The sequence below is a fragment of the Erinaceus europaeus genome, chromosome 15 (assembly GCF_950295315.1).
Source record: "Erinaceus europaeus chromosome 15, mEriEur2.1, whole genome shotgun sequence".
NCBI classification, from domain to species: domain Eukaryota; kingdom Metazoa; phylum Chordata; class Mammalia; order Eulipotyphla; family Erinaceidae; genus Erinaceus; species Erinaceus europaeus.
Window position 1 is genome coordinate 74,206,159 of NC_080176.1, and position 15,631 is coordinate 74,221,789.

General features: G+C 48.5%; 1 protein-coding gene across 1 annotated transcript in view; it reads left to right on the plus strand.

Moving 5' to 3' along the window:
• The window catches only part of LOC103118817 (O-acyltransferase like protein-like), a 33,456-nt gene extending 25,654 nt beyond the window's left edge, over positions 1-7,802 (plus strand). The window contains exons 12-15 of the mRNA XM_007529027.2: positions 1,549-1,681; positions 3,412-3,598; positions 5,109-5,251; positions 7,551-7,802. Coding sequence (XP_007529089.1) covers positions 1,549-1,681; positions 3,412-3,598; positions 5,109-5,251; positions 7,551-7,676 — 589 coding nt within the window. The 3' untranslated portion in view covers positions 7,677-7,802. The remainder of the gene's footprint in view (positions 1-1,548; positions 1,682-3,411; positions 3,599-5,108; positions 5,252-7,550) is intronic.
• The last annotated feature ends 7,829 nt before the right edge of the window (positions 7,803-15,631 follow it).

The window sequence follows — 15,631 nt, forward strand, 5'->3', positions numbered from 1 at the left end:
AGGTCTACAGGTCTCTCTTTCTCTTTCTCTTTCTCTTTCTCTTTCTCTTTCTCTTTCTCTCTCTCTCTGTCTCTTCCCCTACCCTCTCAATTTCTCTGTCCTATAAAAAAATTGAATAAAAAGTGGCCACCAGGAGCAGTGGATTCTTAGTTTAGGCACTGAGCCCCAGCAATAACCCTGGAGGCAATATATACAGTATATATAATGTACATATATTATATATAATATATATGACATATAATGTGTATATATTAGAGATGGAGAGAAATAGAGGGTGTGTGAAACAAAGGGGGGAGGGAGGAGAGAGACACCCGTAGCCCTGATCCACTGCTCGTCAAGCTTCCCTGCTGGTGAGGACCAGGAGCTTGAACCCTGGTCTTCACACATAAATTGTGTGCTCTACATCCCAGGCCCAAAAGATGTATTCTTAAAATATATATATTTTATTTATTTATTTATGGATTCACACACACACACACACACACACACAGAGAAACTGAGAGGAGAGGAGGAGACAGGGTGGGAGAAAGATATTTCCCACTCTGTGTTGTCTGGTCTCCAGATATGTTTCTTTTTGAAAACGGTTGAGAGAGACCAGGATGCCGCTCAGCTCTGGTGATGGGCAGTGCCGGTGACTGAACCTGGAGCCTGGGGCGTGCGAGCCCTGTGCTGTCATGCCAAGCTATCTCCCATGCCAAGAAATGTGCCCCTGTAGGAAGGACGCTCACCAAGCAGAGTGGAAGCCTGCAGTGGTGTCTCTCATCTCTCTTTGTCTCTGTCTCTCCTTCTCTAGGTCTTTCTCACCCTCTATTTTTTTTTTTTCACTTCTACTTTATTGAGGAAATGTTAGTTTAGTGGACTTTTGTTGTCATCACTAAGGACACGTTTCCCAATATTCTTTTCGTTTCATGGATAGGACCTCATTTCTTTCTTTGAGAATATGAATGTTAATCTTTTGGAGGCTTACTTCTGTTCCTTGATTGTTTATCTTAGTTTTTACCTTTTCCCCCATAGCAACAGAGAGAAATGGAGAGGAAAGGAGGAGATAGAGAGATAGAGTCCTACCTGCAGCACAGTGTCACCATTTGTGAAGCTTCCCCCTACAGGTAGGGACCAGGGACTTGGTAATGTATGTGCTCTGGCACACCATTATCTGGCCCCTCTCACCCTCTAGCTAAAAAAGAAAGGTGAAGAAGAAGGAAGAAGAGGAGCAGGAGGAGGAGGTAGTCATCACTGGGAGCATTGGCATTGGGTAGATGCAGAGAGAGAGAGAGAGAAAGAAAGAAAGAAAGAAAGAAAGAAAGAAAGAAAGAAAGAAAGAAGAAAGGGAAGGAAGGAAGGAAAGGAGGAAGGAAGGAAATGGTCACAATTCCTTTGGGACCCAGTGTAGTGCCCCCCAAGGCCATCCTGGACTCCAGCATGCGGGACCTGAGTTGTAAGGCAAGACCCCTTTTGGGGAAGGCACAGCACCCAGCTTCCCCCTGTGCCTACTGGGTGCTGCCCCAGGCCCAGGTCCTAACCCTTTTCTCTCACTCTCGGGCCTTCCAGCGACCAGGCGGCAGAGCACTATTTCGTGGAGTATTACACTAAACCCTACTGCAGACTCGGGCCGTTCCTCCTGGGGCTCTTTCTCAGCCTCTTCACACACCCACAGCACCAGGCAAACGTCCTTAGGACAAAGGTAAGGCCTTCCTCGCCTGGGTCAGCTGCGACTGGGGTGCCTGACGGCTGGGCTCGTGTGCTGTGGGCTATCAGCGCTGCCTCTGGGCTCTGCAGAATGAGAGGAGCCTGTCTTCCTGCAGAACCTGACTTGCAGTTCCTCTTTCTGTGCCCCTAAGAAAGCCCTTGACTGGACGTTGACCGGGTGGTGGTACATCAGGTTAATCACATATGTTATAATATGCAAGGATCCAGGTTCAAGCCCCTGGTCCCCATTCGCAGAAGGGGGAAGCTTCTTGAGTGGTGAAGCAGAGCTGCTGGTGCCTCTCTTTCTCTCTCCCTCTCCACCTCCATGTCCTCCTTCCCTCTCAATTTCTTTCTGTCCTATCAAATAATAAAAAAAAAGAAATAAATAAAAATGGCCACCAGGAGCAGTGGATTTGTTGTACAGGCACAGAGCCCCAGAGGTAACCCAGAGAGCAATAAAAATAAAGTTAAAAGAAAGAAAAAAGAGGGTGGGTAGATAGCATAATGGCAAAGAAATTTTCATGCCTGAGGCTCCAAAGTCCCAGGTTCAATCCCCTGCACCATCATAAGCCAGAGCTGAACTGGTAAAAAAGAAGAGGAGGAGGAGGAAGAGAAGGAGGAGGAGGAGGAGGAAGAGGAGGAGGAGGAGGAGGAGGAAGTTCTGGACCTAGAGCCCACCAGGATCCCACCCACAGGATCCAGGGATGGGCCCAGAAAAGTCACTGGAGTGGAAAGTGGTGAGACCATCCTCTGGGAGGGTAGTTATCTGAGTCAGAATTAAAAAAAAAATTTTATTTATTTATTCCCTTGTATTGCCCTTGTTTTATTGTTGTAGTTATTATTGCTGTTGTTATTGATGTCATCGTTGTTGGATAGGACAGAGAGAAATGGAGAGAGGAGGGGGAGACAGAGAAGGGGAGAGAAAGATAGACACCTGCAGACCTGCTTCACCGCCTGTGAAGCTACTTCCCTGCAGGTGGGGAGCCGGGGGCTCGAACTGAGTTAGCCCTTTGGTTTCTGTGATCAGGCAGACTTGATGCTCCCGACTGGAAATTAGGATGTGGGACATCTAGAGGGAGAGCTGTGGGACCAGGCTGTGGCCCCTGTGAGTGGCTCACGTCACTAAGGACACAGGCTCCATCTCCTGGCCCCCCTCCCGCAGGAGCAAAGCTTCCTGAGTGATGGAGTAGTGCTGCAGAAGTCTCTCTGTCTCTCTGTCTCTTCCTTCCCTCTCAGTATGACTCTGTATACAGAATAAAATAAAATAAAAAGAGATGGAGAGGCACTTGCCTTCTGGTTTGGGAGGAATCACTGTTCACCGTCCGCCCTCACTATTCAAGCGGGAAGTCGGGGTTATATGAACACCATTGTCTGAGAGGCCACTTCTGTCTAACACCCCAGTCCTGTGGGTGTCTGTCCCCACTTCCCTGCCAGCCTCAGCTGGGCTCCCCTGTCCCCTCACTCTCCAGAACCTTTCTGGCTTCCTTGTCTTCAACCTGTTGCCCTCAAATCTGCCCTCCGGGAAAGCTGGTGAGAACCATCTGCCTTGTCACATGCATATGCGTGTCCCAGATTGGAGTCACGTGCCGGGTCCTGGCCTCATTCAAACCAAAGGCAGGAAACTGACAGGACCCATGCACAGATGGGCACGGGGTGGGTGGCGGGTAGGGAAGGGCACAGATAGTGGCCCAGCAGGCTCTGAGCAACTTCTCTCCTTGTCCCCAGGGCCAGGTGGCGCTGGGCTGGGCCTGCTCCCTGTCTGCCCTGTCTGCAGTGGTGGCTCTGGCCTATGCCGTGGACGACACCTCTGCCAGCGCCTCTTCCGCTACTGCTCTCTACCAGGCCCTGCACAGGACCCTATGGGCGGCGGCTGTGGGCTGGGTGCTGCTGGCGTGCCAGCAAGGCTGTGGTGGTAAGCACTATGCTGGCTCCTGCTGCCATCCTAGTGGTCCCGAGCTTGGGAAACTGTGGCAGATTTGCCTGTGGGATCCAGGGTTCAGATGTGGCCCAGGATCGAAAAGATAGCAGGTGTCCATCTTTCTCTCCTCCTCTCTGTCTTCCTCTTCTCTTTCAATTTCTCTCTGTCCTATCTAACAACAGCAGCAACAGCAACAATAACAGCAACAAAAACAATGAAAAAAACATGGTCTGGAGGAACAGTAGACTCGTGGTATAGACACTGAGCCCCAGTGATAACCCCGGAGGGCAAAAAAAAAGATTAACTCATATTCCCATGTGTAAGGTCTGGGTTCTAGCCCCTGCTCCCCACCTGCAGGGGGGAAGTTTCCAGAGTAGTGAGACAAGCAGTACAGGTGTCTCTCTGCCTCTCTCTCTCCCTCTCTGTCTCCCTCTCCCCTCTCAATTTCTCTCTATGTTCTAACAAATAAACAAAAGCAATGGCCACCAGGAGTAGTGGATTCATCGTGCAGGCACCGAACCCTAGTGGTAACCCTGGTAGAAAAAAAAATATATATATAGGATTATTATTTATTAACTCAGACACTTATCAGCAAATGTAAGAGTAGTCTGAAGTGGCTGACAGTAGTTACATCCCTCGGTGGGACTACACCCAGTGTGACCCCATATAAACTTCCCTCATAGTTTTCTTTTTTCTTTCTTTTTTTTTTTTTTTTTTGCCTGCAGGGTTTCTGCTGAGGCTTGGTGCCTGCACTATGAATCCACTGCTCCTGGCAGCCATATATTTTTTTGTTGTTGTTGCTGTTGTTGGATAGGACAGAGAGAAATTGAGAGGGGAAGGGAAGATAGAGAGAGGGAGAGAAAGACAGACACCTTCAGACCTGCTTCACTGCTTGTGAAGCTACCCTTCCGCAGGTGGGGAGCCAGGGGCTCAAACTGGGATCCTTGAGCCAGGCCCCTCCTCTTTGTACTATGTGTGCTTAACCTGGTGCACCACCGCTGACACCCACCATGGTTTTCATTAACAAAATTTGCTTTACATCACAGCATGAAATGAGGAACATCGAAAGCCTTTTGGCAGCGGTACACACACTATGGCACTTAATGCTAGGTCCCAGAGCCCTCTGTGTGCATTCTGTCCACATCCATCATTCCATAGTCTGGGAGGGGACAGCAGTGCTTGTCACAGTTTGCAGCTAAGGCCCTTTGGCCTTCAGAGGACTGTTAACCCCACTGCTTGTCAAGTCCTGTCGTCTACCAGACACCCATCAGAGAACAGAAACTGTAGCCGGAGGGGATGTGAATGGTTACAGGTGGCCAGCATTCTTTGATCTGGACACAGCTTTTCAATAACTGAACAAATGGAGAATAGCAGTGCGAGCCTGTAACAGGCATGATCATTCAGGGGTCTCCCTTATCAAGTAGCCGGCATCAAGGAAGCAGGGGTCTCCAACAGGGCATGGTGCACCCAAGGGGTCCTCCACGACTTGGTGCCTGTCCCCCAGGTCCAGTGAACCGGCTGCTCTCCTGCCACATCTGGAGCTTCCTGGCCAGCATCAGCTATGCCTGCTACTTGGTGCATCCCATCGTTATCCTCCTCTACAACGGGCTTCAGGAAACACCCATGCACTATACCGACAGCACCATGGTGAGCACCCCCCCCAGACCTATGGAGTGCCTGTGCCAGCATGAAGAAGCAGCCTGGGGGGCTTGGGCGGTAGCGCAGCGGGTTAAGCGCACGTGGCGCAAAGTGCAAGGACCGGTGTAGGGATCCCGGTTCCAGCCCCTGGCTCCCCATCTGCAGGGAGGGTCACTTCACAAGAGGTGAAGCAGGTCTGCACGTGTCTATCTTTCTCTCCCCTTCTCTGTCTTTCCCTCCCTTCTCCATTTCTCACTGTCCTATCCAACATCAATGGCAGCAATAACAAGGATAACAAAAGTGGGAAAAAAATGGCCGCCAGGAGCAGTGGATTCATAGTGCTGGCAATAACCCTGGAGGTTAAAAAAAAAAAAAAAAAAGCAGCCTAGCTTTTTCTGTCTTTGCTTTCTGTCTGTCTGTTTGTTGTCACCAGGCAAGTTTTTCAGACAGAGACGGAAGCAGAGAGACAGAGGGTGAGAGTGAAAGCAAACACAGCACCCCAGCCTCCTGCATGTGGCAAAGCAGGTGCCCTCGCCAGGTGAGCCCATTCACTGGCCCTGCCGGGGGTTTGTGTGTGTGTGTGTGTGTGTGTGTGTGTGTGTGTGTGTGTGTTTTAAGATGACATGAGCATCTTTAAAATTTTTTTCTTTTTAAAAAATTTATTTACTTACTATTGGATAGAGACAGAGAGAAATTGAGAGGTAAGGGTAAGGCAAAGGAGAGAGAGAGAGACAGAGAGACATCTGCATCCCTCCTTCACCACGTGTGAAGCTTTCCCTTTGCAGGTGGGGACCAGGGCCTTGAACTCAGGTCCTTGCACACTGTAATGTGAGCACTTAACCAGGTGCACCGCTGCCTGGCCCCCAGGTTTTGTATTTTTAGATAGAGACAGAGAAAGCAGAGATGCAGAGGTGGGGTGGGGGGAGACCACGGCACTGACACTTCCTTCAATGCCATGGGAGCTGGGTTCAAACTTGAATCATATAGTATCCAAGTAAGCTATTTCCCCTGCCCCACCTGCTTTAAAATTTTTTTAAAATTATCTCTATTTATTTATTGGATAGAAATAGTCAGAAATTGAGAGGGAAGAGAGTGATAGAGAGGGAGAAAGACACCTGCAACACTGCTTCACCACTTGCAAAGCTTTACTCCTGCAGGTAGGGACTGGGGGCTTGAACCCAGATCCTTATGCATTGTAACATATGCACTCAACCAGGTGTGCCACCACCTGCCCCTCTTTTAATGGTTTATCATAACAATCCCACCGCTTCTGGCAGCCATCCCCTACTTTTTTTTCTTGATTTTATTTGATAGAACAGAGAAATTGATATAGGAGGAGCTAGAGAGGGAGAGAGAAAGATAGACACCTGCAGATCTGCTTCACTGTTCACGAAGTGACCCTACTACAAGGGGGGAGCAGGGGCTTGAACCTGGGTCCTTGCTCAGGTCTTTGCACATAGAACTATGTGTGCTTAACTCGGTGTGCTACCACCTGGCCCTCTTATCATGATTTTTTTAAAAGGTCTCACAAGAGAGGCAGGTTGGGAGTATGGATCAACCTGCCAACGCCCATGTTCAGGGGGAAGCAGTTACAGAAGCCAGACCTTCCATCTTCTGCATCCCACAATGACCCTGGGTCCATGCTCCCAGAGGGATAGAGATTAGGAAAGCTATCAGGGAAGGGGATGGGATATGGAGATCTGGTGTTGGGAACTGTGTGGAGTTGTACCCCTCTTGTCCTTTGGTTTTGTTAATGTCTCCTTTTTTAAATAAATTAAAAAAAAAAAACAAAAAAAATTTCAAAAAAGGTCTCACAAGAGAGCCTGAGAGCTGAGAGCCAGCTCTGCTCTGGTAGATGCTGAGTCTGGACTGTGCACCTGCAAGCTCTGCGCTACCTGGTGACCCACCCCCCACCCCCTGGGCTGCTCTGGCTGACTGTTCTCCATTTCTTTTAAGGGAAGGTTTCAGGAGTTAGGAGATAGCTCAGTGGGTAAAGAACATGTCCAGCTATGCATGATGACCAGGGTTCAAACCCCAGTACTACATGGGAGTGCCACGGCAGCACCAGGGGGAGCTCTATGGATAGTGGATCGGTGCTGTAGCCTCACCCTCTGTCTCTTTCTTTGGAAGGGGGTATAGTGCATCCTTGAGGCCCTGGGTTTATTCCCAGGCAACACAATAAGCAAATAAAAAAGGAAAGGGAGGAGGGCTTCAGACCAGGAGAACGTTTTCATTAGATTGCTTATCTGTGCAAGGCTGGGGCCGTGGGCTTCCTGAGTGACCATGTCGCCGGCTGCTCTCTCCTCAGCTCTATCTCTTCTTTGGACACTGTGTGCTGACTGTCGCTGGTGGGCTGGCCCTGACGCTGCTGGTTGAGAAGCCCTGGCAGGAGCTGATGCGGTGCCTGCTGGGAGCACTGCTGGCGGAGCCCTGAGCTATCTGGGGAGCACGGAGTGGGGAGTGGAGGTCTGGGCCATCTTGAGGAGACCACCCTTTAATCTGCCCGTGGGTACTTTTTTTTTTTATTTTAGTAACAATAGAAGCAAAATAAAAAACTTCGATGCTTTTGGTCTTGTCCTGTATTTATAGTCCTTCCTTCCTTTCTTTCCTTCTTTCCGTTCTTTCTTTCCTTCCTTCCTTCCTTCTTTTGTCCCTGCTGGGAGTTCACCGTTCTGAATTGACTTTTCCAGGGACAGAGAGACAGAGGGAAAGAGAGGAAGGCACTACAGCTCCAAAGACCCCCTGTTGAGGGACAGGAGGTACCTGGAGGGTACCGCCCCGAAAATGGGAGTGGTGACAGGTGTGGTTTGGAAAGGTGGAGGCGGGGCTAGACCCGTGGGCGTGGCTCTCTGCCCAGGTCATACCATCAACACGTGGTGAGCAAGGGACCTCTGGGGGCTTCTCTGTCTCTCTCTGTGTCTGTCTCTCTCTGTGTCTGTCTCTCTGCCTAACATATGAATGTCCTCTGTTTTCCCAAATAAAGTTTAAAATCCTTGAAAATCATGCTCTCTCCTCAGTTCTCTGCTGAGATAATGTGTGACAAACTTTTTAAATGTTGGGGAAACAAGTGCCAGTCCCCTTTCCCTCAATACAGGACTTTATAGGGAATGCTTCCTCTCTACCAGCCTCCCTCCTCCTCCTCCTCTTCCTCCTCCTCCTCCTCCTCCTCTCTCTCTCTCTCTCCCTCTCCCTCTCCCTCTCTCCCTCTCCCTCTCTCCCTCTCCCTCTCTCCCTCTCCCTCTCTCCTTCTCCCTCTCTCCCTCTCTCCCTCTCCCCCTCTCCCTCTCCCTCCCCTCCCCTTCCCCTTCCCCCTTCCCCTCTCCCTCCGCCTCCTCCTCCCCCTCCCCCTCCCCCTCTCCCTCCCCCCTCCCTCCCCCTCTCCCTCTCCCTCCCCCTCCCCTCTCTCTCTCCCTCTCTCCCTGCTACCAAAAGGATAGTGCACCTTACCTCCATTCTTAATGGAACCGTCTTCCCTCCCTGCTTCTTTTCCTCCTTCTTTCATGGAATGTTTCACTATTTGCGAAGCTTCACCAGGTGAATGCTCCCAAGTGGTGGCCGGAGGCTCGAACCCCAGTCCTCGAGCATGACCAAGCGCATCCTCTGCTGGTTGATCTCTCTCCCTGCTCCCATTTATTTATTTATTTATTGGGGCCTCACCCAAGGGAAGCCTGACCCACACTCCTGACCCTGCTGTCTTTGCTTGCAGGAAGAGCCCCCTGACTGTGGGAGGGAGGGCTGACTGCTCATCGCCCCACCCCACCCCACCCCCACCCCCTCTTCGGCAGCTCGGGGAGTGGGGCACATTCTGGGCTTTTCTTTTTCTTTTTTATTATTTTAATTTATTTATTGGATAGAGACAGCCATAAATCGAAAGGGAAGAGGGTGATAGAGAGGGAGAGAGACAGAGACACTTGCAGCCCTGCTTCACCACTTGCAAAGCTTTCCCCCTGCAGGTGGGGGCCGGGGGCTCAAACCTGGGTCCCTGTGCATTGTAATATATGCGCTCAACCAGGTGCGTCACCACCCGGCTCCTATTATGGGCTTTTCTTTTTCTTTCTTTCTTTCTTTCTTTCTTTCTTTCTTTCTTTCTTTCTTTCTTTCTTTCTTTTTAATATTTTGCCTCCAGGGTTATTGCTGGGGCTTGGCGCCTGCACTACGAATCCACTGCTCCTGGAGGCCATTTTCTCCATTTTTTTTGTTGCCCTTGTTGTTGCCCTTGTCATTGTTATTATTGTTGTCATTGCTGTTGTTGTTGGATAGGACAGAGAGAAATGGAGAGAGGAGGGGAGACAGAGAGGGGGAGAGAAAGACAGACTCCTGCAGACCTGCTTCACCCCTTGTGAAGTGACCCTCCTGCAAGCGGGGAGCTGGGGACTGACTTTCTTTCTTTCTTTCTTTCTTTCTTTCTTTCTTTCTTTCTTTCTTTCTTTCTTTCTCTTCTAAAAGGAATAACTGACAAAACCATAGAGGGGTACAACTCCACACAATTCCCACCACCAGAACTCCGTATCCCATCCCCTCCCCTGATAGCTTTCCTAGTCTTTCACCCTCTGGGAGCATGGACCCAGGGTCATTGAGGGTTGCAGAAGGTGGAAGGTCTGGCTTCTGGAATTGCTTCCCCGCTGAACATGGGCTTTGTCTGGTTGATCCATACTCCCAGCCTGCCTCTCTCTTTCCCTAGTGGGGTGGGGTTCTGGGGAATCGGAGCTCCAGGACACATTGGTGGGGTTGTCTGTCCAGGGAAGTCTGGTCGGAATCATGGTAGCATCTGGAACCTGGAGGCTAAAAAGAGAGTTAACATACAAAGCCAAACAAAGTGTTGACTAATCATGGACCTAAACGCTGGAGTAGTGCAGATGAAGAGTTGGGGGGGCGGGTCGTCTCCATTTTGTAGATAGCTAGTAGGCATATTTTAGTTATATTTCAAAGGGCCTGTGGCTATACTAGTTTTTTTTTTCCCCTGAGCCTGAAATCTGGTATGCAGTTGGATTCTAGTTATTGTCTGGGGAGATGATGTCATGGCTGGAAAAAGGACCAGAAAGCTGGATCAGGGAAGAGAGTAGCTCCCAAATATGGGAAAGGTGTATAAATATTGTTGACTGTAAACCCCATTGATTTGATGTGATCTGGGGCCCATATTCAGCTTAGGAGCCTATGTGACCTCTGCATCCCTGTAGATCTGAACTCACATTCTGTGGTCATAAGTAAGAATGTTCCAAGCTGCCCCAATATCAGGACCCATCTTCCTCAGGTGTAGCATAAAGTGTGTTGTCCAGCCTCCCTTCGGAGGTTGGAACACTCTCTACAGTTGTTGATCCAAGTTGAGGGCAAGGTTGTATGGGGGCCCACAAAGGAGTCTGTTTTGTTTATTCTAAGGGGGTCTCAGCTGATTGTGGCCCAGACCAGGAGGAAATACCAGTGGCGAGTCCTTCGGGCGCCCCCTGGTGGCCTCCGGAGCTCCTAATTGACTTAAGGAGGCCTGGAGGAGATTCTAGGGCTGGCGGCATCTCTGCATCTGTGGGAGGGGGAGCAGTGCCCCCCTTCCATACCCGTGGCCCTCTGTCTGGGTCCCAGAGAGAAAGGACTCTCCCGCCAGCCCTGCAGCCACTAGCCAAGTGGTCGGGAGCCAGAGGCCCCTGCACAGGCCCTGAGCATCTTTCTAGAAGGAAAACAACCCCTCTCACCAGGGCCAGTGCATGACACCACAGGAGGCGGGCAGCTCACTCCTGCCTTTCATCTCTGGGGGTTTGGAGACTGCGTGGGCTTTGCCTGGAGCCAGAAGTAGACTGTTACAAAAGAAGACAAAAGGACTTAGAGGAGGCCATTAGAACTGTGAGCCCTGTCTGGGTAGTGGGTGATTTTAGGATTTGTCCATGTCTTTCTAGTGTGAACCTGGTATTGAGGTTATTTTTTATTGGAATTAAAACAAGATTTTATTTATTTTTAAACATCTGTTATTTATTGGGTAAAGACAGAAAGAAAGAAACTGAGATGGGAAGAGAAAGAGACAGATTGAGAGAGAGAGAGAAAGAGAGAGAGAGAGAGATCTGCAGCACTGCTTCGCCACTCGTGAACTTTCCCCCCTGCAGGTGAGGACTGGAGGCTTGAGCTTAGATCCTTGCACTCAGTCAGGCACACCACCATCCAGCATCCCTGCCCCTGCCTTTTAAAAAGTCTTTTAGCTGCAATTTGAAATAGTTTGGGGAAAAATGATATAAAATCTGGGCTCTCCCTCAAAACAGTGTTAAGGCGGGCATGGGCTGGAAGAAGCCAGACCAGCCAGGGAGTGGAAGTTTTATAAAATATTTACATGGAAAGCATCATTTATAAAGGTTCCACAGAGTAAGAGAAAATAATTGCAACAGAAATTATCAATAAACAATAAGTCTTGAGAATACACAAGGGAAAGCTTAGACTCTGTAATACAAAGACACCCCAAAGGAGAGCTGGCTAAGGATGCTGCTGGCAGCCTGCCCCTGCCCCTGCCCCCCCCCCCCCATGGTAGAGAAGAAAAAGAAAACTGACTCAACCAACTCACACCTCACACTCCTGGGGGTGGGGGGGGGCTTGAGAGTAAATTTCTAAGTTGGTGCCAAGTATGGGGAAGGTCTTGAGTGAAAGGTGTCAACCCGCTGTCACCACTACTGGAGGTGTGACTGGTAGTACTAGTTGAGAAGACTGGGCAGCATTAACAGTTAAGACTGAATAAACACTCATTCTCTAGCTCTGCAAAGACTTCCCTGACTTTAAACCTTGAAAACTAGCTCATCTCCACAAGGAAAACATACAAGTGGTCTCTTGCAGTCTGATCTCTAAAAAAAGATAAAGCTGGCAACATACCAGATCTCTAGCTGGCAACTGGTGAGTGAGAAAACATTTCAGGCAGATACTAGAACACCCTGGATGTTAGCAACAACTGGGCCAGCAAGCTGCTTGATTGGGGAAAATCATATGTGAAAAGGAAATTGCTGCGGGGATCCAATTATATAAAGCCTAAAAAGCAAAGACTGTCCCATATCCCATTTATAGATGTGTGCATGCCATTAGCAAAAATATGAAAGTGTGGGTGAAACTTGTATGAGAAGGGAAAGAGATGGATGCAGGAAGGGCTGCAGTTTTGTCTGCAGTTTTATTTTGTAAACAAGCACAGTCAAAGGGAAAGGGACCTATACTGACCTGGTTTCTTAGGGAATGATGGAGGAAGGGGATAAGTGGGATGTTCTGATTTTAGATTTGTCTGAATGTTTGAAGTAGGTCATCATTTTAAAAGTTAGATATTTGAAGGGATGGCAGGTGGCTCACCCATTAGAACACATATGTGATTACCTGTGAAGACGAGGGTTTGAGTGGCCGGTCACCACGTAGGAGCACTTGTGGAGGTGGGGGGGGGTCTTCATATGCAGTAGAGTAGTGCTATAGTATTTCTCCTCTTGTTTCTTATTTCTGTCTTTGTCTATCACTTTCTGTCTAAAAGAAAAATTGGCCAGCAGAAATATGCAGGCATTGAGCCCCAATGGTTACTTTGGTCATACACACACACACACACACACACACACACAGACACACACTAAGTATACAGTAGACAATTAAGACTTTTAAAATATTTATTTATTTGGATTAGAGACAAAGAAAATGATAGAGAAGGTAGAGATGGAGAGAAAGAAAGAGAGACACCTGCCGTACTGCTTCACCACTTGTGAAGCTTCTCCTTACAGGTGAGGACTGAGGATTTGAACCTAGGTCCTTGTGCATGGTAAGATATGCACTCAATCAGGTGCACCACAAAAATACGTGCATCTGGAAATAGCAAAATCATAGGTGTGGAAGATAGAGGGGATGGGTATGAAAGTCAAGGATGGCAGTAAAGGCAGCCAGGAACCTGGAGCAGAAATGAGATTGTGCATTTATTGGAAGTGTACACTTCTAACATGCTTACATGTGCAAGATGTACTCAATAAAGAACAGATAAAAATACTATCTTACACGCAGCTATTAAGAACAATGAACCCACCTTCTCTGACCCATCTTGGATGGAGCCAGAAGGAATTATGTTAAGTGAGCTAAGTCAGAAAGATAAAGATGAGTATGAGATGATCCCACTCATAAACAGAAGTTGAGAAAGAAGAACAGAAAGGGAAACTCAAAGCAGGATTTGACTGAATTTGGAGTAGGGCACCAAAGTAAAAACCCTGGGTGGAGGGTGAGGGTGGATGTTCAGCTTCAAAGGGTGGGAGGGGGGAAGGGAGGACGGGATGGAACACAGTCTTTTGGTGGTGGGAATGGTGTTTATGTACACTCCTATCAATTTGTAGTCATATAAATCATTAATTAATATGAGAGGGGAAAATTGAATGTCTCAAACTTTTTTAAAGCACAGACTGAGTCTTTTTAATACATAGGCTGAGTCTTTGATATGCTGACCCTCTTAAAAGCTTAGAGCAGGGAGAACAGAAGCAACTGGTGGCACAGCTATATAAAAATAATGTCAAAGGATATCAATTATAGTGATGTTGTGTATGATACAGAAAATCCTAACAAAGGGATACTTCAAAGTTAACCCAGTTGCTAAATAATGTGATTATAACAATGACTGTCTACTGTCTTCTTTTTTTTTTTTGCCTCCAGGGTTATTGCTGGGAATAACTGTGAATCCACTGCCCCTGGAGGCTATTTTTCCCCCATTTTTGTTGCCTGTTGCTGAGGAGTTATTCTGATGCAGTCTCCGCCCCCAGGTTTTTCTATGCCCCGCTAAATCCTAGAGTGCCCCCTTTCAACCAATCCTGGCCCTACACGTCACCCCTGGTTGTCGCCCAATAAAAAGCCCCCTCACCCCTCCCCTCTCTCTCTCTCTGGGCTCTCGGCTCTCCCTCTCTGAGGTCTCGCTCCCTGCTCTCCCCCCGTGGTCAGCCATTGCCGGCTGGCTCCACGTGGTCTGAACCAAACCTCCCCCCCCCCCATCCTATAATAAAGATTTGTGTACCCCTTTGCTCTGGACGTCCGCTCTCTTCTCCGTGGTGCAGCCCGACACCAGACTGCCGCAACAACAGTTGCCCTTGTTGCTCTTGTTGTTATTGTTATTGTTGTCATTGATGCCATTGTTATTGGATAGGACAGAGAGAAATGGAGAGAGGAAGGGAAGACAGAGAGGGGGAGAGAAAGACAGACACCTGCAGACCTGCTTTACCACCTGTGAAGTGACCCCCCCATGCAGGTGGGGAGCTGGAGGCTTGAACGGGGATCCTTACACTGGTCCTTTAGCTTTGCTGCGCTTAACCCGCCCGACCTGCATCTATTGTCTTCTTAAACCCTAAGACAGCAGGAACCTCTCGCTTCCTCTATAGAGCCTATATTTCCCCCTAGTCCTGGGAACCTCTAGGGTGGGGCTCACTTTCCTGCATGCTTCTCTCAATTCATACCAAATGATATTGCATCTGCCGATCCCAACCTAATCAACACAATGAGTACCACCTCAGCATGCTTCACTTCAGACTGTGTCCAGAGACGTCAGGTATGGAATGTCAACCCTTCAGCCTCATTACTTGGGTGAGACCTTTCCTTTCATGGTATTCTCTAATTCCATTGCAGGAGGTTCACTTCCCAACAAAGTCCCAAAACCTAGATATAGACCAGGTCCTATAAGATAGAGCATATATTCACATGTATCCATAAAATTAGGGCAAAATATATATACCTGAAAGCAAAAATATACAATGGACTGTAGTGAGTCAGTATAAAGTTCATAATGAAATAGTGTCTACTTAGACTTAGATACCCTCCTCACCTACTTCCTTTTATAGTTCTCTTACTCACTCCAAGGCTAACCTCATCAAAGCAAGGACTGCAAAAGCTGAATAAGGGCAAGAGACTGGCACACTTTAATGATGACTCTTTAGTCACTATCAGGCCACCCCATCAGCTGGGGCCCTAATTGGGGAGTCCTGAGATTCCCAAACAGACATGATGGGCCTACACCTCGAATAAATCCCTCTCTCCATTGTTACCGGTCATTTCTATCAGGAACAACACAATCAATAGAACCTTTTGTGGGTCCCCATAGGACCTTGCCCTCAACTTGGACCAACAATGGTAGAGAATGTTCCATCCTCCGAAGGGAGGCTGGACAACATACTCTATGCTATACCTGAGGAAGATGGGTCCTGATATTGGGCAGCTTGGAATGTTCCTACTCATGACCACAGAATGTGAGCTCAGATCTATAGGGATGCAGAGGTCACATAGGTTCTTAAGCTGAATATGGGCCCCAGATCACATCAAATCAATGGGGTTTACAATCAACAATATTTAGACTCTCTTCCCTGATACATCTTTCTGGTCCTTCTGCCAGCCATGACATCATCTCCCCAGACAATAATTAGGATCCACCTGCAT